This window comes from Nilaparvata lugens, unplaced genomic scaffold (genome assembly GCF_014356525.2).
Source record: "Nilaparvata lugens isolate BPH unplaced genomic scaffold, ASM1435652v1 scaffold5160, whole genome shotgun sequence".
NCBI lineage: Eukaryota > Metazoa > Arthropoda > Insecta > Hemiptera > Delphacidae > Nilaparvata > Nilaparvata lugens.
In genome coordinates, this window is record NW_024091056.1 from 1 (window position 1) to 21,799 (window position 21,799).

General features: G+C 33.9%; 1 protein-coding gene and 1 non-coding gene across 2 annotated transcripts; one reads left to right on the plus strand and one right to left on the minus strand.

Annotated features, from left to right (window-relative positions):
• Positions 1–3,058: 3,058 nt before the first annotated feature.
• LOC111045370 (transcriptional repressor CTCFL) lies at positions 3,059–10,975 on the minus strand. Its single transcript, XM_039444645.1, has 5 exons — positions 10,871–10,975; positions 9,954–10,102; positions 8,061–8,150; positions 3,658–3,896; positions 3,059–3,110 (listed from the first exon to the last, which is right to left on the minus strand). Exons 2-5 carry the CDS (start codon positions 10,032–10,034, stop codon positions 3,059–3,061), a joined length of 462 nt encoding a protein of 153 aa, XP_039300579.1. The 5' UTR covers positions 10,035–10,102; positions 10,871–10,975.
• Positions 10,976–13,115: 2,140 nt separating this feature from the next.
• LOC111045360 lies at positions 13,116–21,567 on the plus strand. The gene is made up of 3 exons (XR_005573863.1): positions 13,116–13,441; positions 16,903–16,980; positions 21,447–21,567. It is a non-coding gene; the product is annotated as an uncharacterized LOC111045360 (transcript).
• The last annotated feature ends 232 nt before the right edge of the window (positions 21,568–21,799 follow it).

Consider the following 21,799-nt stretch of genomic DNA (forward strand, 5'->3'; position numbering starts at 1 on the left):
CTGCAATTGAAATTAATTTCATTAGAAGTTCATTGAATTTTCATCAGAATTCATCAGTTCATTTCAATGAAGTTCATTATTCCCAAAAGAAACTATTAGAAATGATAGAATCTATCTATTATGACCGAGCGAAGTAAGGTCTAAAGCTTCGTTTACACCTGTTATCAACAAAATGTTAATAACTTAATCCTTATAGATTCTATAGATTGAACGGAACTTGACAAACACATACTACATACATATAGCAGTAATTTTGATTTCTATCAAGATGATGCCGTCACGTGACGTGGTCTTGATGCACTCGAGTCTTGGTTAGATTGATACCTTCCATTCTGTATGCATTCTGTGGCTGAACGGTTGCTCATGAGCATAGCCTACTATAGATAGCGTAAGCTAAAGCATAGAGAAACAATAGCGTAAGTAGATATCCCATGATATAGGGAATTTATGTCGCAACTTCTACTGTTATCTCAAGCCGATTATTGTCAATTTTTACTGTTTTGTTGGGGTGATAGTGTATGAACGGAACATTTTGAGAGACTACCAGGGTCACACAGCTGCATAGGAAAGAACTACGTGAACTATCGGCTTGGGATAAAAGTAAAAGTTGCGACATAAACGCCCTATACCATGGGATATCTACTTATGCTATCGTTTCTCTATGGCTAAAGTAAGCCAAGTCATGAGTCATGACTGACAGATGTTTCGTCTGCTGCTTAATATATTTGTAAACAAAACTAGAACCTAACCTATTTAATTGTATAATCAATTAAAATGAAAAACCAACAAGTGATTCAATGCTTCGTAAGATATTTTAAATGTTATTGAATTTATGTAATCATGTATTTCTCTTCTTCCAAATAAATAATAATGGAGTCCATTATTTTGTAAACAACCTCGTATTCAGGCATGTCTGTTTACGTTCAGATACTCTGTTTACTTTCTTTTCCATCGGTTAGAAAAGTATGATGAGCTGAATAAATTGTTATTTTTATGAGTGATAGTAGCTTAACCTAGATTTTGATTTGGACTGTAGTATAATTTGAAAAGGGACAGTTTTGGGCATAAGCCTGTTGTGCCTCCTCATATAACTGTAAAAATAATTGTACGACTGAGAAAATGAATGAATAAATATAAACTATTAATTCAATCTTTCGTTACAAATTTTCTATTTATATAGTGTAAAACTCCAGAGCAAAGCTCGGTATCATATTATATTAAGCGAGCAATTTCTGTATTTAAATATCTGGTTATTTTTATATCTGGTTATTTATGTTTAACGGATCTCGAAAACGGCTCCAACGATTTTCACGAAATTTGGAACATAGTAGGTTTATGATATAAAGATTCGATTGCACTAGGTCTCATCCTTGAGAAAACTTGCTGAACGGCATTAAAAGGATAATTCATCCTTGGCTGAAACAGCTGTGGATAGTAAAAAAGTGAGTATGTGAAAAATCAAAATATCGCATCCCTGAAATTCATAAGATGACGTATAGCCAGCTGTGAAATATAAACACGACCATTTTAGAGAATTGTGTTCTGTTTATCAATAAATAAAAATCTGGTGTAGCGCACTCACACAACTTCCCTTGCCGTTATGAAAATTGATCAACTGACGCTAGTGTTCCCGCGCATATCAAATCTACTATTCTAAGATCTGAGACAGCTGGTGACAGGACAATAGCGCTGCAGACACACGAAGTCTGCTATCTCTTCATAGTGAATGATTTAATAGAATCAACAGTTGCCAACAGTTTGCAATTGAATAATCTTATTTTCTCGCATTTCGAGCTTATTTTCAATTTTAGGTGAGAATGTTACTGAACATAAATAGTGGAGATTTTCATGCTGAATCTTTTCCACTTAAATTTTTTAGTTCAAATTATATCTGAAGACTGATAATTGAGAATCCAAAATCAAACTTTGCTGGGGCGGAGCTCCTGAAACTTTTACAGATATGGGACTTGTGGCAGTTGATAGAGCTTATCAATGAATATTTTAGGTATGAATTTAATCAAAATCGTTGGAGCCGTTTCCGAGAAAATCGCGAAAACCCCTGTTTTTGGCAACATTTTCTCCATTTTAGCCGCCATCTTGAATTGCATTAGATCGAAATTGTTCGTGTCGGATCCTTATATTTTAAGGACCTTAAGTTCCAAATTTCAAGTCTTTCCGTTAACTGGGAGATGAGATATCGTGTACACAGACGCACATACACATACACACACACACACACACACACACACACACACACACACACACACACACACACACACACACACAGACCAATACCCAAAAAACACTTTTTTGGACTCAGGGAACCTTGAAACGTATAGAAATTAAGAAATTGGTGTACCTTAATTTTTTTCGGAAAGCAATACCATAGAGAAACAATAGCATAAGTGGATATCCCATGGTATAGGGCGTTTATGTCGCAACTTTTACTGTTATCTCAAGCTCATAGTCCACGTAGTTCTTTCCTGTGAATCTTTATGACGCTGGTAGTCTCTCATATTGTGCCGTTCATACACTCTTACCCGTCAAAACAGTAAAAATCGACAATAATCGACAGTAATCGGCTTGAGATAACAGTAAAACACACACACACACACACACACACACACACACACACAAATACCCAAATACCACTTTTTTGGACTCAAGGGACCTTGAAACGTATAGAAATTTTGAAATTTGGGTAGGCCTACCTTAATTGTTTTTCGGAAAGCAATACTTTCCTTACCTATGGTAATAGGGCAAGAAAAGTAAAAAAATTGTAAATTATTCTGTTAACCTTCAGTAATATTAAAGATGCGATATGAACAACCTCTCTTTCATGAGGTGAATAATTTTTTCCAACATTTTCCAGTTTCTCAATGATAGGGGACTGATAATATTATTTGTATAGATCTTCTAAGGAGCCATTATCTACAGCTGGTACCAATCAACTACACTTCAACTCCAAACTACCGTATCAAGCACGGGTGAACTGTTTATTACAGCTGGTAACTTAAGATGCTAAATCATATTATCACAACATGATCTTGAATCATGATCATCTTTCCGTTCTATGGTAGCTGCTTTGGCCGGCAAGTAAGAAAACAGGTCTGTAAAATGGATTAATAAATAATTATTATTTGCCCCCCTATTAAAATTCCCACAGACCAATACCCAAAAACCACTTTTTTGGACTCAGGGAACCTTGAAACGTATAGAAATTAAGAAATTGGTGTACCTTAATTTACGTAGTGATTTTGTTTTTTGGACTCAGGGAACCTTGAAACGTATATAAATTAAGAAATTGGTGTACCTTAATTTACGTAGTGATTTTCATATCACTTGAAAATGGCATAAATGACCGAAACATGTTGTGATAAAATATTTTAAAAAAAGGGTACTGAGATTTTTGTTTTCTTTATATCTACTTACGCTATTGTTTCTCTATGGCAATACTTTCCTTACCTATGGTAATAGGGCAAGGAAAGTAAAAATAACGAGCGAAGCTCGGTGCCCCGATATTTTGTATACTTATGTGTGACATTTGTTGTATATTGTGACGAAGGTGATGCTTCTGAAAATCTCAGAAGCGGTTACAAGAAAGCTTATCCTATTCTATTTTTCTTATGCTATATTTTGTCTATGATGAAGCCTCACCTAGCCTCGCAGTAGGCACACGGGAACAGTTTTGCTTCGTCGTTTTCATGCTTCAATATGTGTCGTTTGAGGTAGTAGAGCACAGTGGTGTTGTACGTACAGTGACCGCAGTTGAACCGTGGCTGGTCCTGCTTCGGATGCTTGTTGGCGGTATGTCGCCGCAAACTCGACAATGTCTTGAATATCCACGAACATTCCTTGCAGGGATAGCTGGCTACGCGTTCGCCTCTAGCATTCACCTAACGAATTAAAAATATAAATATGAATAAATTCAGGACAATTTTATAAATATGAGTATATTACAATATGAAAATGGATAAATTCTGGACAATATTAATATGAATAAATTTATGACAATATTTGACCGAAGCGAAGCTGAGGTCTTAGTTTCGACTCGATCGGCTTTTGTCTGTTTGTTATATAAATATGAATATGAATATAAATATGAATATATTCAGGACAATTTTATAAATATGAGTATATTAGCCTACAATATGAAAATGGATAAATTCTGGACAATATTAATATGAATAAATTTATGACAATATTTGACCGAACCGAAGCTGAGGTCTTAGTTTCGACTCGATCGGCTTTTGTCTGTTTGTTTGTACCGCAGTTATTGTCCGATTTGGATGAAATTTGTTATGCAAGTTCTTTGAAACAAGGCGCAGAAACGTATGTGTAACGATTTTGATAAGACCTCCGGTTTTAATATAAATTATAATTGTGCCGCTCTAATATGTGCTGTATTGAATGAATGGTATCGTTGGAATGCTATCGATAGAGGACAAGAGTTGTCAGCGGTGAACCTTGAAACGTCTGAGCCGCTCCAAATCATACTGTATTTATTAATTGAAGAAAACTTCTCACTTGATTGTACCATTTCTTCCCTTTTCAACACGATATTCCCTGTTTCATAGAAATCATACTGTATTTATTAATTGAAGAAAACTTCTCACTTGATTGTACCATTTCTTCCCTTTTCAACACGATATTTCCCTGTTTCATAGATGAATAGTTTCTAGACCTACCGAACCGACCGGAGACATCACAGCTTAGTTAGTTAGCTCTTATTTTCGCTTTAGTATAAGATCGGAAACCGACTTGTGAGCATAAACATTCTGCATAGGCATAACAAGCCGCCATAACATTGGATCCATTTTTCATGAAAAACATTATTAGCAACCTCCTGTCATTGTCACTAACATACCCATGTTATTTAGAATCATTTCCGTCTCACTAACGTCTGTGAGACGATTCATGGTCTAAATTGCCTACTGCATATTCCATTTTTCTATCAGTTGACCGATTTCTTATAATTAATTGTTAGAAAATTTGTAATATTGTAAATATGGGGACGATATGAAGGTACCTCCTTGAGAGACATTTATAAGTCCGGTGTCCCTGGAAACAATGTCTTTAGCACTTTCAAAGGAAAATAATAGATTTCATGGATAAATCTTCACAATATACTATACTTTCTTAATGGCCCTTCTCATTAGTTTGAAAGTTGTAGGCTATTCATGAGCGAGGTCTACTGTTCGCAGAACTACTAGTAATTGACCGAACGTAGTAAGGTCTATGTTTCAACTCGATTTGCTTTTGTCTGTCTGTATGTAACGCGATTACGCCCAAACGCGTTGATAGAATTCATTGAGATTTGGCAGGAATATTCCTTTTTCAACTGCGCGTCGATGTATACACAAGGTTTTTTGAAATTTTGCATTTTAAGGATAATATGAAAAGAAAAGGAATTCCTCTATACTCTGATATCACTATAATTATATATCATCTACCTCTGATATATTGTCAACCTCTGATAAACTGTTTATCTGATAAAAGTTTATCAGAGATTGACAAGGTGTAATAACCGAAACCGGTCTTTCTAATTACCAATAAATCAGTGGTTTTTGACAATTTCTCAGTCTTTTTCATTTAGTTTCAATATTTGTCATGCGTGCCCATTAGTATCAATATTCATTCTTACATTTGAAAAACAAATTTTATAGGTGATTGAGAATAAAATAAAAAAATATTAAATGAACTGAATAATGCCGAAGAAATTATAATATTCTTGATTGAGAAAATTAATTTTAAAATAGTTAAGGAATATTTTATCAGATGGAAAGATTCATGAAACTGGATAAATCATCATATGGGATACAAATTCAAACGTGAACTGAGTTTATTAACATAAGTGGAGTTTTTAATCTAGGAGAAAACAAAAAACAGTTTTCAAGAGTAAATTTATGATTCAACTGTAAATTGTGATTCAACTGAATCAATTAGAACAGGTGACATCAGATACTTGTGGATGAGAAAACTTTGTGAGGTCTACTGTTCACAGAACTACTAGTATTATTTATTTACAGAACTAAGAATAATATTTATTATTACAATATTTTATTTATTTTTAAAGGGTACTATAATTCTATTTTATTAATATGAATAAATTTATCACAATATGAAAATGAAGATGAATAAATTCAGGACAATTCTCAAGTTTCAGATTTTGACACTGAAGAAATGAAATGAAATGTCTACAGATGGGAATGACTGAGAAATTGCAATGATTCAAATGCTGAAGAATTAAATATTATTATTAAACGAAAATCCAATTAAATGCTGTAATTCACCAAGAATCAAAACATTTACAGGGTGCGGCAGTCAATCCCGCATTTTTGAAATAGGTGTAAAAAATAAACGGACGTAGATATCAAAATTATATTCATAAAATATTTTTCTACATTAAAAAGCATTTAAGAAACATTGAAAATAATCACTGTTTGAAAATAACATCAGCAAGATGGCGGCCTTCCCGAGTACGGCATTCGCACAGGCGATTTGCGAAGCTGTTCATAACATCACGAAGCATAGGCTGAGGAATTCTCTCAATTTCTAGCCGGATTCTTGCCTTCAGTTCACCAACAGTATGAGGTCTTTCTTCGTATACTTTACTTTTTAGGTAACCCTACAAGAAAAAATCACACGCAGTGAGGTCTGGTGAACGGGGCGGCCACGGAACCGGGCCATTGCGGGGAATCACTCGGTTTGGAAAAACTCAGTTAAGAACATTCATGCTCACGCGGGCTGTGTGACTTGTTGCTCCATCTTGTTGAAACAATTATTTCTTCATTCACTTCATGTTGCCGAAGCTGAGGAATGAAGAATGTCCTTAACATTGTTGAATAGCGCTCAGCATTCACAGTAACAGATCGCTCTCTTTCGTTTTCAAAAAAATAAGGGCCTATGATACCCGACGAGGACATTGCGCAACAAACTGTTACCTTAGATGAATGGAGAGGTTTTTGATGTAATTGTTGCGGGTTCTGGTCACTCCAATACCTAAAGTTCTCAGCCTAAGAATTCCTCAGCCTATGCTTCGTGATGTTATGAACAGCTTCGCAAATCGCCTGCGCTAATGCCGTACTCGGGAAGGCCGCCATCTTGCTGATGTTATTTTCAAACAGTAATTATTTACAATGTTTCTTAAATGTTTCTTAATTTTTTTAATGTAGAAAAATATTTTATGAATATAATTTTGATATCTACGTCCGTTTATTTTTTACACCTATTTCAAAAATGCGGGATTGACTGCCGTACCCTGTATAATAATATCATCATCTTATTGTCATTTGAAAGAATAAAAAAGGATAAACTCATCCTCCCACATTAAAACATAATTGAACTTAATCTTTTAGGTTATTTAGACAAATCAGAATAAAAAATAAAAATACTAGGACAATTTCCTGATATTCAAATTACCTTAGATTTGCTAGAGCTATGACCTTCCAGTTTTGCTTTCGAAAATGCCTAATAAACAATTATTCTCATTGACCGAGCGAAATAAGGTCTAAGATTCAAGTCGACGGTTTGGCATTTCTCTTAATGTTTAAATGTTGCGCATTTACGGCGAAACGCAGTAATAGATTTTTATGAAATTTGACAGGTATGTTCCTTTTTTAATTGCGCGTCGACGTATATACAAGGTTTTTGGAAATTTTGCATTTCAAGGATAATATAAAAGGAAAAAGGAGCCTCCTTCATACGCCAATATTAGAGTAAAAATCAGACTATAGAATTATTCATCATAAATCAGCTGACAAGTGATTACACAGATGTGTGGAGAAGCCAGTCTATTGCTGTATTCCCATAAGGTCTATAGTTTCAATCAGGTACTTGTGGATGAGAATACTGCGTGAGGTCTACTGTTCACAGTACTACTAGTATATATTTATGTATTGTTTTATTTTCCTGTGTAGCGAAAAATAGCGTTCGCACCACGGGCAAAAATGTGTTTCCGGCTCTCAATATTTTCGGCCTACGGTCTCGGACTTGAAAACCGATTTCGAGCCGGAAAAGTCTCTTTTTCGGCCCTAGGTGCGAAATATACTATTACTTACCTTGTGCACATTCTTCAGGTGTGCATGAAACAGACTGACATTACCGTACGGTTTATTGCACAGATGGCATATTATGATTTCAGCGTCCATCTGAAATAGAGGAATAAATGAATTAATTTTTCTATAAATAATATTCTTTATAGATTCATACAATAAGTACATCATTTAAATTATAGGGAGAGGAAAAATAAGGTAACCTTGTGCTATTCCTTTCCCAAATTTAGATAAGGTTACACATAGTCATAGGTTAAGTCTTTTAGTTGTTCACTTCACAAAATTTTCTGCCTTTAATTATTTTCACAAAGTAGATTTTTAAATTTAGATGCTTCAAAACCAAACATAGAAGAAATATTTCACATTATTATCAATAAAATAGGAATATTAAATGGATACAATGATTGCAAAAATTGAAATTTCCATTTCCCAAGAAGGAGCGTCATCAGTCTGATTCCTAGGAGTCAAATAAATTTCAAATTTTCCAACCAGAGAAGTGAATGTATCTGAGAATACATAAAGTGAAATGTGTAAATTTAAAGTATTGTGCTCACTATAACCTTAGGTGGGCCGTTCACTAGAACCGTTTACGTCCGAACTAGCATCGGCCGAAAACTACCGAACTCGTCCCAACGATCCCCCAACAAAGAAAGGAATAGATGCTCGTCCATTGCAACAGGTTCATCGGTCTCCGGCCGATCAATTTTTCGGTCCGAATTGAATGGGATTTTCCGGCTCTATCCGGCCGAACTATCTAGTCGAGCTGAGACAACAAAGTGTTCTTAACCGAAAATTGTTCCACAGTCTTGTTTGTTTTTGTTTTTTGAAGTTGTTCTGTTTTATAAAGTTGTAACTATGGGCAATGAAAAGTTGATAAGTTTGGCTCAACACGCTCCGCACTCGCTCCACGCACGCTCCACAATCGTTCCGATCATGAACGTTACGGGAGATGCTAGCTCTTCTCGCGTTCCACTCTTGCTCCCCGGTCGATCATCAATCGATCTGCTCGAGTGACGTTCGATTGCGGAGCAGAGCCAAAGTCTGTACGCACCTAAAATATATCATCGTCATGGTGTTCAAAGGCATCTGCGGACAAAGATTGCTTAACAAATAGGATCGGAAGATAAGATTATTGTAATGAATAACTAAATTAGTGGATATTTGTTTATTCAATTTTCAAAATCTCAATATAGTCATTATTTATGAAAAATTTGGTGGCTATGATAGTAATTAATTCAATATTCATTCAATAGTTCAGCCAACTACTGAACTAGACTGACGTAAACGGTTCCAATGAACGACCATATACGGCCGAATTAACGGCAGCAGATTCGTCCGATCCAACGGCCGAACGGATCGGTTGAATACGGTTCCAGTGGACGGTTACCCATTAGGGAACTTTGGACTATATACGGCGAGGTGGAACCCTTAGGTCTCCCCACCATTGAAAGCCATATGCTAATAATAATAATGTATTTGAATATTCACTTTTAAACGAAGTGTCCCAGCTTCAACAGAGAATGATAACATAATGGGAAGGAAGGGGAATGACTTTAAGGCTTTCCGGTACACTTTTTTATTTAATTGGATAATATTCGTGGACCTCACTATAGATGGGTTTTCAAACATTATGAAGCGGACCATTCACTATCCGACTTCTTGTGCAATAATGTTGGACCTGTAGTAAGACAAAGGCCCGGTTGCACGAAAGCCGGTTAAGTTTTAACCGTGATTTAATTTCACGAGAACTAATCAGAGAAGGCCTTTTTGATAAGACGGTTTCTCTGATTAATCCACGTGGAATTAATCATGATTAAAATTTAACCGGCTTTTGTGCAACCGGCACTAGGATTTTTAACATTATTCGAAATTCACTAACTGTGAATTCATTAACTTTACCTGTGGTTTGGACTTTTCTGGAACAATGTCTGGCAGTCCTTCAGCAGAGTCAGACTCTATTGTCTCGTCATTTTCGTCCATTCTGAGTGACTTTTTGGTCTTTTTAGATTGGAATTTAACAATGTTGACAGTTATTCATTTTGCAACACCTGGAAACAAAGCATATCAAGTTATTAGTGGTGAGATAGGCAGGCAAATACAAATATAGTAAGGCTCACGTTAAGGCAGTGGATTGATGCTTTTATTCATGCAGATTACAATGTGGAGAAAGATATGACAACAGCGTTGCCGTTCTATGCCTTGTCACTGCCTTCTAGTAGGTAAAGATGGAAAGTGCACCATAAACCTATTTGCATAAGTGGTGCTTATACAAAGTCTAGGCTTTGATGGAGTCGAGATACTTGAGTGGTCTAGTTCTGAATTATTTTTGTAGCACATAAACCTTCTCAGTGCGCGGTAGGTAAATTTTATATATGTGGGATGATTATGATGGAGCATAGTTAACAAGCAGTTGTGGATTTGAAAAATCAATTGTATAGAAAATAAAAGGTTTTCAGAGAAATAAATCACCAATTACTCAAGTTCTTTATTTAGTTGGTATTTATAAAATACGCCCAAATTAATTAATATGCTTCAGGGATGATTAATCAGTTTAATTCACGTAACTAATTGAAGTTTTTAGAAGTAATACCTAACTTAGGTACTTTTAGAAAACGTTCATAGAGTATTCAATCAAATACTGATTATTTAATAATTTAAAATTGAAATCTCTCCTAATTTTACTGCAGTATGATAACTGTAAATTGTATTTTTACAATAAGCAACAAAAAACTTCAACAAAAAATAATAAATAGGATTAAAAATACAAATTATTCAATGTTTTACAATATATAAATAGTTACAAACAAAGTACTCACAGCGTAGATTATTTTTATCAATTATTTTATGCCAATACACACAAATATTATTGGAAAAATATAGAAAATAACCCTCTTCAGAAAACCCCAGTTTTTAGGTTAAAACTTTTGTTGGTTAAAAACATGTCGATAGTGACTATCGACTTTTAATGTATTGATTTGATCACTTAGTCGACTCGTTAGTTCTCGACTTTATCAAGCGGGAGATTCAACATACAGTTGAGAGCAGAGAAAAGTATAGACTATTACCACAGAATACAAGTTTTCTCATTATAGAAGTTTTTTCTGCTATTACTTAGACTATAACTTAAAACTAAGATTGTTTTATTTTATAATTATTCAAGTTTCCTTTATAGCCCAGTCGCTATATTCATTGATGTTTGCAATAGATATTAAAGCTCTGATTTCTCAATATTTTGTTTGGATAATAAGATTATAGCCTAATACAGAATGACCCAAAAACCTATAGGTATGTCCACAAGTGAACAAGTCAAGAACAATAATAAACCTTGTGACTCAGTTTCCAGAAGACATCATTGTTTTCTTATGACATTTGTTGAAATTTCAGCTATTTTGCAGTAAATGCTGAAGAGAATGAGATTTAATCAATCTCTTTAATTTTTTTTAACAATTTCATGAATAACCATGCCTTTGTATGCTTTAAATGTTCAATAAATATTTGTAAAGTCAAAGAATTCATGGGATTCTCAAAACATTCTCGCAATTTATCAATTGAAGAAACAGTGGCGCCATTTCACCAAACTGCTGGGGGGGGGGGGCAAAAACCAAGAGGTATGAGGGGGGGGAAGGAATACTCCCAAAGAATAGAGGGTCCTGGGTTTTTCCCCATAAATGTTACATTCGAAGATGTTATTATAATATGCTTAATTTTTTCCACTTTTATACAAATGTGGTTGAAGTATCAATACAAACATATACATTAGCTGTTTAATGGTCCTACAAATGAAGATTGAAGATTGAAGATTATTAGTTATTAAATCATGAAATATTTATTAAAAATATATACCTAGGTCTACAGAGAGACCCTAAAGTGGGACTACACTGAAACAGATTTCTTAAAATAATGGATAAAGATAAATTTCTCTTCTACAATGACAATTTCATTGGGATCATATTCTAATTGAAGAATAACTTTCAGTTAAAAAGCTGAAGAACATTAAGCGTTCCATAATTCTCACCATTCTGTACATAAATTTTTGATTGTTGATTGTGCCTTTCTTCTGTTTTCACTGTGACATCTTGCAACTTGTTAATTCTCACGTTGAAATTTATGCAATAGCTCACTTTATTGTGCCCTCATCAATAATATTGCACCCATTCTATATTCAAGCTTCAACTATACCACAGAGAAGAATATATTCTTTATTACTCCGTACCTGTATCCATACTTTCAAGGCAATTTTTCTACATTGTTGATACTGTAGAAGGAATTTTACTACTACTGTTTAAAAAAGTATTAATTCAGAATGAGATTCTAAGGATTCGTGTAGATAGACCCGTATTTTCAATATTTATCTGATCCTTGGGGGGAGGGGGGGTCTAGGCGCCCCTGTGAAAAAAGATGTTGAAACGAATTCTAAGCCTAAAATTCTAGCTGCAAAATTCATTAGGGCTACTTGTTTGAGCCAAACTCGGTACAAATACAGTACATTACTCTTGATTAGAAATTGAAATAAAAATTCAAGTAGCCTACCCTTTTTTAAAAATTTGTTCACTTACGACATGTTATCAAGTAATTTACTTGATAATGACAACATAGCCGAAACATGTCGTAAGTAAACAATTTAAAAAAAAGGGTAGACCTGAGGCCTACTTAGATTTCTATTTTCATTCCTCTAAAACTCATTACCGTACTTTATATTGCATTACATTCAAGTCACCTCGTTCATTGACAAATTCAATACCGTACTAAACTGAGTGCATAAATATATATACTCTACCATGATAATAACCTGTTCAAGTAGGTAATTCATTGTGTGTGGATAGAAAATTCAGTGAGAGTGGTTGACCTTGTTGCTCTACAGTTACTATATCTATATACAAAATATACTAATGCATATCACTCCCAACTCTCACACTGAAACTATATATATCTATAGATTCGACAATGCCGTGATTTGGCCTTTCCCAAGTTGCACAGTGAGATTCACTGCAATCTGTCACCATTGTTTGAATGGGGACCATTGATATGTTATGTACAGGATATTCTGACAGTTCGGGAGTGAATATCACAGACTGTTCTAATCTCAGTCAGTTTTTACACTCCGAACGAAACGATTCAAAGTTTCAGTTTTATCTGTTCACTGTTAGAAGTTGAAGTGATTGCATTCCAGACTCTCAAAGACTGTTTAAATGTGTGCAGAGTTTGATGAGGAATAGCTTGTGTTAGTTAAACAATCGGTCTAATTTTAATGTATTCTGTAACGGTACCTAGTTGATATTATTAAATTTATAATAATAAAAGTACGGGAGGAACACTGAACAACTGGGTGGTAGCATATAGCCTACATACTTGCATGCTCTTTTGAAGTCAATTTACTCTAGTAAAACGTAAGTACAATACTTTATAGTGAGGAACTCGTTATAATGGCAGTGTTTGATTATAGTAATGCTATCTTTGTCTTTCATTCAACAAAGCGGATAACGCTATCTCTTTCTCTTTCTTTGCTCTGTTGATAGATCGTATCTCAACAATGTAGAATTGATAATTTATTAATAAAATATTTCATCTTAAATATGAAAATTCATTATGAAATTATTGTAAAATATTATTTTTTGCTTGATAAAATATAACTGATTATTTTAAACTGGAATTACATCAATAAAACTGTATCAGCTACCGTCTATAGAAGGCATTGGCAAGACGGAGGATCGGCAACGTTGTTCTCCTATCTTCCTCCACTGCCATTATAACTAGGGTTTCATGTAGGCCAATTTTCAAAAAGCTCAAATTATTAACAATTCTAGCCCTTTATTTTTTGGATATTGCATCTTTTGTTTACAGTAATAAGCAGACATTCATGGAGGATAACATTTCACACAGATACCCCACAAGACATAAAATGTTTACCCTCCAGTACCCCACTCATAGACTTTCGCTCTTGGAGGGGGGACCACATTATGCTGGGCTCAGAATTTTCAACTGTTTGACGGACAAACTTAAGAGTGTTGACAGTCATGGTAAATTTATACAGCTCTCAAAGATATACTGACTGAATGCTGCCCGTATTCATTAAGAGAATGTTATGAGATCTTCTCATTGAAATCCTAGAGATCAGAAGTTATCCAGACGATTTTGTAAAATGAAAAACTTTCCCTCAATGGAGGGAAACCATATACTTGATATATTTGACATGTCGTACACCGTTTGAGCTGTGCTCATCATATGCGGTTTTATACGATGAAATAACAATAACAATTATAACGTGGACCTCACTATATATAGTGACACTGTATAAATAAAATATAAATCTAGGTACTCTTTTTAAAAACAGCTGTTTACTCACAACATGTTTCGGCTATATATGATCCCAAAATCAAGTGATTAGATTTATATTTTTATTTATATTCAAGAGTATAGCCCTAACGAAAAATACAATTTAGTGACTCTGTGTATAAGGTCCATATAATGGCAGTATTTGATTAACACATTTTGTGTTGCTACCCTTGTCTATCATTTGACAAAACAGATTGTGCTATCCTTTTCCAGCTCCACAACGTTGACAGATCGGTTTTTAACAATGAAGAAATATAATTAATTAATAAAATATTTTATCTCAATTGAGAAAATTTATTTTTATCAATAATTGAACAAAACTGTGAATTTTTCTCTTGATGAATAATATAGTTGGTTATTTTAAACAAGAATAACAGTTGGTATCACATCAGATGATCGCTGTTGGTTATCCATCTTGTTTTCACTATTATTATTATTATTATTATTATTATATTATTATTAGCCGTCAAGCTCCCAGATGGAAGACGCTGAGCAAAATTTGGTTCATTTTTTGTTTTTCTTGTTCTTTTTATCAATCCACCAGTTTTTCATTTTCAGTGAGAACTCCGCTTTCCTTGCTTCACTCCATTTTGTTCCACTCTTGGCACAGTCATCTCTGGTTTAACTTCCCATTTTTCAACCTTTTCTCTCTGAAACTGTTCCTGTTGTATATTTCATCATTGTTAATGTTAGCAAGTATTAAGTCCTTCTTGACGTTTTTCATCCATGCACCTCCATTACTAAGGGTTGCTACATATGTTACTATTCTTTTTGTAAGTCTGTGATCTGGAAGCCTCATTATGTGACCATAAAATTTAAGGCGCCTTTTCCTGATGTCTGCTTCTATGTTAGAGTATTCTTCAACTTTGGCTGTTTTCTGTAGTCTATAACCATCTTCGGTCTTTCTTGGTCCAGTATTTTTCTAATTATCTTCCTTTCTTCTTTTTTCAAATTTTCAGTATCTGTTTTTCTGCTAAGTGTTAGGTCTCGCTGGCATACAACATTGTTGGCTTGATTACTGCGTTATAATGTTTGATTTTGGTATTGATAGACATACATCTCTTATTATAAATATATTGCACTAGCCCTAGGCCTTTACGAGCTTTCTGTATCCTTTCATTTGTGCATGTTTTTCTGATATAATTTCCCCAAGATATTAAAGTATGGTACCTCTTAATTGTTCCTATTTTGTTTGTAATTTAGTAACTTCTATATTTGATGTTGTGAAAACAGTTTTTTCAAATGATATTTGTAAGCCTACTTGTTCAGCACATTCTTTTAAAATTTCTATTATTATTATTACTAACGTATTAAATAAAACTTTCAAGTTTCAAGTGAAAAAACACTCACATTTTTTGATGTGGCGACGTCCGTTTCGTGCTGGTATTGCCACTATATATCAGATGTATTGTCTTTTTTCATTAGGACTACTTTTAATATAAATAAAACATAAAATCTCAGTCCCCTTTTTAATTATTCTATCACAACATGTTTCGGACATTAATGCCATTTTAAAGTGATTTGAAATAAATAAATACTGCTGGAATCTTCCAGCTTAACATCAGATATATGTTCTCTGTAGAAGGCAGTGGCAAGTCAGAGAATCGGCGACGCTGTCTCCACTGTCATTATAACGTGGACCTCACTAGTACAGTTACCCAACATTTGCAGCTAATATTTTTCTATTAATAATTCAATCAGCCTACTGGATAAACTATGAAGTCCCAAAGGAATAATGAACTTCATTCATATTATAAAAAATTAGGCTATAGTTCACGTAGTAGGCTAAGTCCTACCGTGAAGATATGAAAAACTAAAACATTCAACCAGCCTGCTTTCACGTTTTATTCTAGAGCTTTATTCATTATCATGAATACTTTACAACTAAAAACATCGACACTTCATCCGCTTTTCATTGATTGATTCCTATTTTATCATGAACTATTTTTTACAATAATAAAATGACGAATCAGCGAAAAGCCTATTCAAAATCGTATCTCTGCTGATGAGGCATAATTTTCAACAATAACCAGCTTGATAGTTATCAGTCGATACTATCTTTTGATACCTGATAAAACGTTTTTATCATTATCAGTCACCAAAGAAATCGTATTAATTCATCTTACAAACCTCAATCTTTATCAGTGTGGAACCTTATTATTTTCAATTATACACGTACGGTACAGCGCTAGGCTACTAAATAGCTCAATAAACAGTTTGTTGTTCAATGGAACATTTTTTCAATTAGTTTATTCATTCCACAAACAAACATAATACGATATAACAAAAGAAAGGTTTGTGTATCAATTTGAAGTGATAAGAGTATACAGTGAAATACTCAATCTTGATAAGTATAGGCTAAAGAAGTTTTCTATTGAGAAATGCGAAAACGTTCATTATTGAGAACATGTTCAAAATTCACAATGATCAGGAGTGTGTTACATGTTGTTAAATTGTGTTCTTATTTTTTGTTACCTTACCATCCTGTGAACTTTCTGTTGAATTTTTTGTACAGAATGGGAGATCAATCTTTCGAACAACTCATAGGAACTGCTGCAAGTGTTTCTTCGATAGGTCTCCTAATAGCACCTGGGTAAGATGACTTAAATGTCTTCAATTCTTAAAATTAATGTATAAATTCAGGGCTATTCTTTCATTATTTATTTTTGAAACTAGTTGTTATAATTAATATTCTTGAGCTGCGTTTACACCAAAGTTATCAACAAAATGTTAACAACTTAATCTTTATAGATTCTATTAGATTTAACGGAGCTTGAGAAAAACATATGTTCATCATGTTTATGATAAGCTATGTTCAATCTAATACTGTAGAATCTATAAAGATTAAGTTATTAATATTTTGTTAATAACTTTGGTGTGAACGTAGCTTAAATCTATTATTTTCAAAGGGTACTATTAATAATTCTATTCTATGAATTACTTTTATTATTTTCTAAGCTACTGTATCCATCTCTTAATCTCAATCTAATTGGAAATCACATGCAGATTGATCAAGTCAATTGGAATTATGTGGTTTTCATTACGAATATGCGTTTGTTTATACCTAATAAAGGCTATTTGGAGATTTTTGTAAAAATCTGTGCCGATTCTCTTCCTGCCACTGAGCCACTGTCTTCTATAGAAGATAGCTGATACCGGGGGTATATCTGATGTAATATTAATTGTTCATTCTTGTTTCAAATAATCAATTATATTTTATGCCTCAAGAAAATATATTTTCTAGGTTTAAATAATGATATTGAGTATTTTGACTATTTATTACATTATTATTTTTTACTTGGTTTAAACAACAATCTGGTAACGTTGAAGAGCTAGAAAAGGAAAGCACTATCTGCTTTGTGCGAATGATAGACAAGGATATAACAACTCCATTGTCAATAATCGAATACTATCATTATAACGTGCACCTCACTCTACTATAGTGAGGTCCACGTTATAATGACAGTGTTTAATTAGCAATGGGATTTCTATCCTTGTCTATCATTCAACAAAGCGGATATAGCGCTATCTCTTTCTCGTTTTTCTCTGTTGCCATATATCGTCTTTCAACATGATGTAGAATTAATAATTAAGAAAATATTTCATCTTAATTATGGAAATTCATTATGAAATTATTGAAAAATATAATATTTCTTGCTTAATAAAATATATTTGATTATTTTAAATGAGAATGAACAGTTAATATTACATCAATAAACCTGTATCAGCTACCGTCTATAGAAAGCATTGACAAGACTGAGGATCGGCAACGTTGGTCTCCTATCTTTCTCCACTGCCATTATAACGTGGACCTCACTATAGGTTGATAATTACTGCTGAATAGACATTAAATAATAATAAAATACGGTTATATAGGTATGTATATGAATCTATATACAGGGTGTTTCAGAAGTCGTGTCGAGATTTTAGGGTATTGTACCTGGATGCTAGGAGACTACAAATGTCATATTTGAAGTGTCCAAAACTCAGCGGTTATCCTTATAGCTGCCATTTTGTTTTTTCACTTAAAAATTTTTATCTCAAGAACGAAATGTTGTATTGATCTGAAATTTGGCATGAATATTTATGCTATAAAGACTCAACTATAAAAATAAAAATAAATTTTTCGTTGAAATTTTTCAAAATGGCGGCCATTTTAAATTTTTGATGGCGAATATCTCGAAAAGTCCATTTTACAGAAAATTTACAAGAGACAAAAAAGTTAGCAAATTTTTTCACGATTCCAATAATACCTAATTTATTAAGATTGGTCGAAGAATAACAGAGAAATTTATTTTTTCGTACTGCATGCATGACCACTTTTCACCATTTAAAGATCAATATTAATTTTTTAATTCCAGATGTATTTAAGATGAAGCTTTGAAATCGGTATGGCTCCATATGGGCAAACAGATGATTTTACAATGGTTTTCAGATGATAATGTTTGTCTTGTAAAAGTATTGTTGTTTCATAAAAAAAAAGAACCAGATGTAGTGCTTCCTATTTCTTAGTCTCACGTTTCCTAGTTATTTCTATCTTAAATTTCCAGTTTCAATATTTTCTTACGTTGCTTCTACACAAATATTTAATTATTGTAATGGAATTTAGTTCACTGGAGTACACCGATATTCACTTCATGTATGGAGCAGCTCTTGGCAATGCGACCGAAGCAAGAAGAATGTATGCAGCTGCATTTCCAAACCGCCGTCTCCTTCTGACAAGGTATTCACAAGAGCTCACAATCGGCTGAGGAGAAGTTGGTTCATTTGAACGGAACAGGGTAATGCTGGTAGGCCTCGAGCAGTTCGAAATGTTGCTTTTGAAGAGGAAGTATTGCAGAAATTCGATTTCAATCCTAGAACGAGTACGAGAGCAGTTGCAAAGCAAATCAATTCAAGTGCTTCTTCTGTGTGGCGTGTACTAAACAAGGAAAGACTTCACCCCTTCCGCTTTCAAAAAGTTCACTCATTGGTTGAACGCGACTATGAGCCAAGAGTAAACTGTGCCCGTTGGTTTCTTCAGCAAGACATTATCCAACCAAATTTTATAGAAAATGTGTTATTTACCGATGAGTCCAGCTTCAAGAGAAGGAATCTTCAACTCTCGCACAGTCACGTCTGGGCCTCAGACAATCCTCATGAGGTCAAAGTGCGTGGTTATCAGCATAGATTTTCGCTGAATGTTTGGGCGGGTATCTTAGGTAATCGCATGATTGGACCATACATTCTTCCTAATCGTCTGAATTCTCCCACGTACATTACTTTTTTAAGAGACATACTACCAGAACTTTTGGAAGATGTGCCTCTTGCAAAGAGATATAATATTTGGTTTCAACATGATGGTGCCCCTGCTCATTTCGGAAATGTTATTACGGACTTTCACCTGACCACAACCCTTTAGATTTTTTTTTCTGGGGCCATATGAAAGACCTTGTTTACAGCACGCCAGTAGAAAACGAAGAAGACCTTGTGGCAAGAGTGGTTGCTGCAGCAGGTGCCATTCAAGATGATGAAAATGCTTTTATTCGACGGTCCATGATTGAAAGGTGCAGACTGTGTAATCAAGTTGAAGGACGGCATTTTGAGCAATTGCTGCATTAGTATCAGTGAACCGATTTGAGTGAAATTAATATTTTTCAATGTAAAATAAATTTGGAGGAAAGTTATTCTTATATTTCTGTAATAAGAACGGTTTTCATGAAATTATAAAAAAAATTAATATTGATCTTTAATGGTGAAAAGTGGTCATGCATGCAGTACGAAAAAATTAATTTCTCTGTTATTCTTCGACCAATCTTAATAAATCAGGTATCATTGGAATCGTGAAAAAATTTGCTAACTTTTTTGTCTCTTGTAAATTTTCTGTAAAATGGACGGTTTTCGCGATATTCGCCATCAAAAATTTAAAATGGCCGCCATTTTGAAAAATTTCAACGAAAAATTTATTTTTTATTTTTATAGTTTGAGTCTTTATGGCATAAATAATCGTGTCAAATTTCAGATCAATACACATTTCGTTCTTGAGATAAAAATTTTTAAGTGAAAAAAACAAAATGGCAGCTATAAGGATAACCGCTGAGTTTTGGACACTTCAAATATGACATTTGTAGTCTCCTAGCATCCAGGTACAATACCCTAAAATTCTCGACACGACTTCTGAAACACCCTGTATATAAAAGCGAAATGGCACTCACTCACTGACTGACTGACTGAACTCACTCACTCACTCGCATAACTAAAATCTACCGGACCAAAAAATTCAAATTGGTAGGTATGTTCAGTTGGCCCTTTAGAGGCGCACTAAGAAATCTTTTGGCAATATTTTACTCTAAGGTTGTTTTTAAGGTTTAAAGTTCGTCTTTTAGCATGTATATTCTTCTTCTCCCAATCTCTTAATTATAATTGAAATTTCCATATCATATGTTACTATAGAACTATAATCTAGATAGAGTACCTCTTCGAAACAGTTGTTAACTGGCAACTAAATTAATAATTTCCTCAGGTTGGCATTAAGTTGAGTTGACTATATTAGGTTGGCACCAAGTTGAAGATTTAAATGCATTTATCGCGGAAAAATTGATTGGGCATTGCTACTTCAATCCTGGGATATTACTAGCAGTCAGGCTCGCTTCGCTCGCCATATCCGTTTAGCCAGACGTTTAGTCTGGACCCTTGACTGGATTGCTTTAACATATGATAAAAATGCTCAAATGAAAAATGCAGGCGAGCGAAGCGAGCCTGCTGATCTCATTCTTGGACGATCCAGTCGGGGGTCCAGGGGGCGGAGCCCCCTGGCTAGACGGATATGGCGAGCGAAGCGAGTATAATATAGTACAGTTGTTGTATGCAGTTTTTACTCATAACTCAAGGTACCTTGAATTAAAAAGTATAGGTAAGTACCAAATTATACGCATCCGTGTGTGTTGATAAACTATCAAGCCTACTGAATTGATTGATCCATTTCTTATTTCTGATGAATTATTTTTCAGATAATTAGAAATGATCTTAAATATTCACGGTTTATGTATAACTTACTGAGGCTGATTTCGTTTGTTTCAGATTGATATGCAAAAATATCTTGAAAAACAAGTCAGCCAAATACGTTCCTCCCTTTGTATTCACACAACACATAGCAAGGTGAGTGCAAAGTTTTGAATTTTCAATAAATAAATAATTCAATTACAGGTTTCAGGGTGTGATTGGCGAAATAAATTTTTTCAATTAACTTATTCAATACAGTATATTTATCAAAATTCGTATGATCATGATACTCCCACTTTTAGAAAACTGTTAAGCCGCGTTTACAACCAAGTTATTACCAAAAGTTAGTTCAATCAAATAGAATCTATAAAAATTAAGTCAAATCAAATAAATCAAAAATCAATTTATTCCCAAAAGTTTTTCCAATTAAA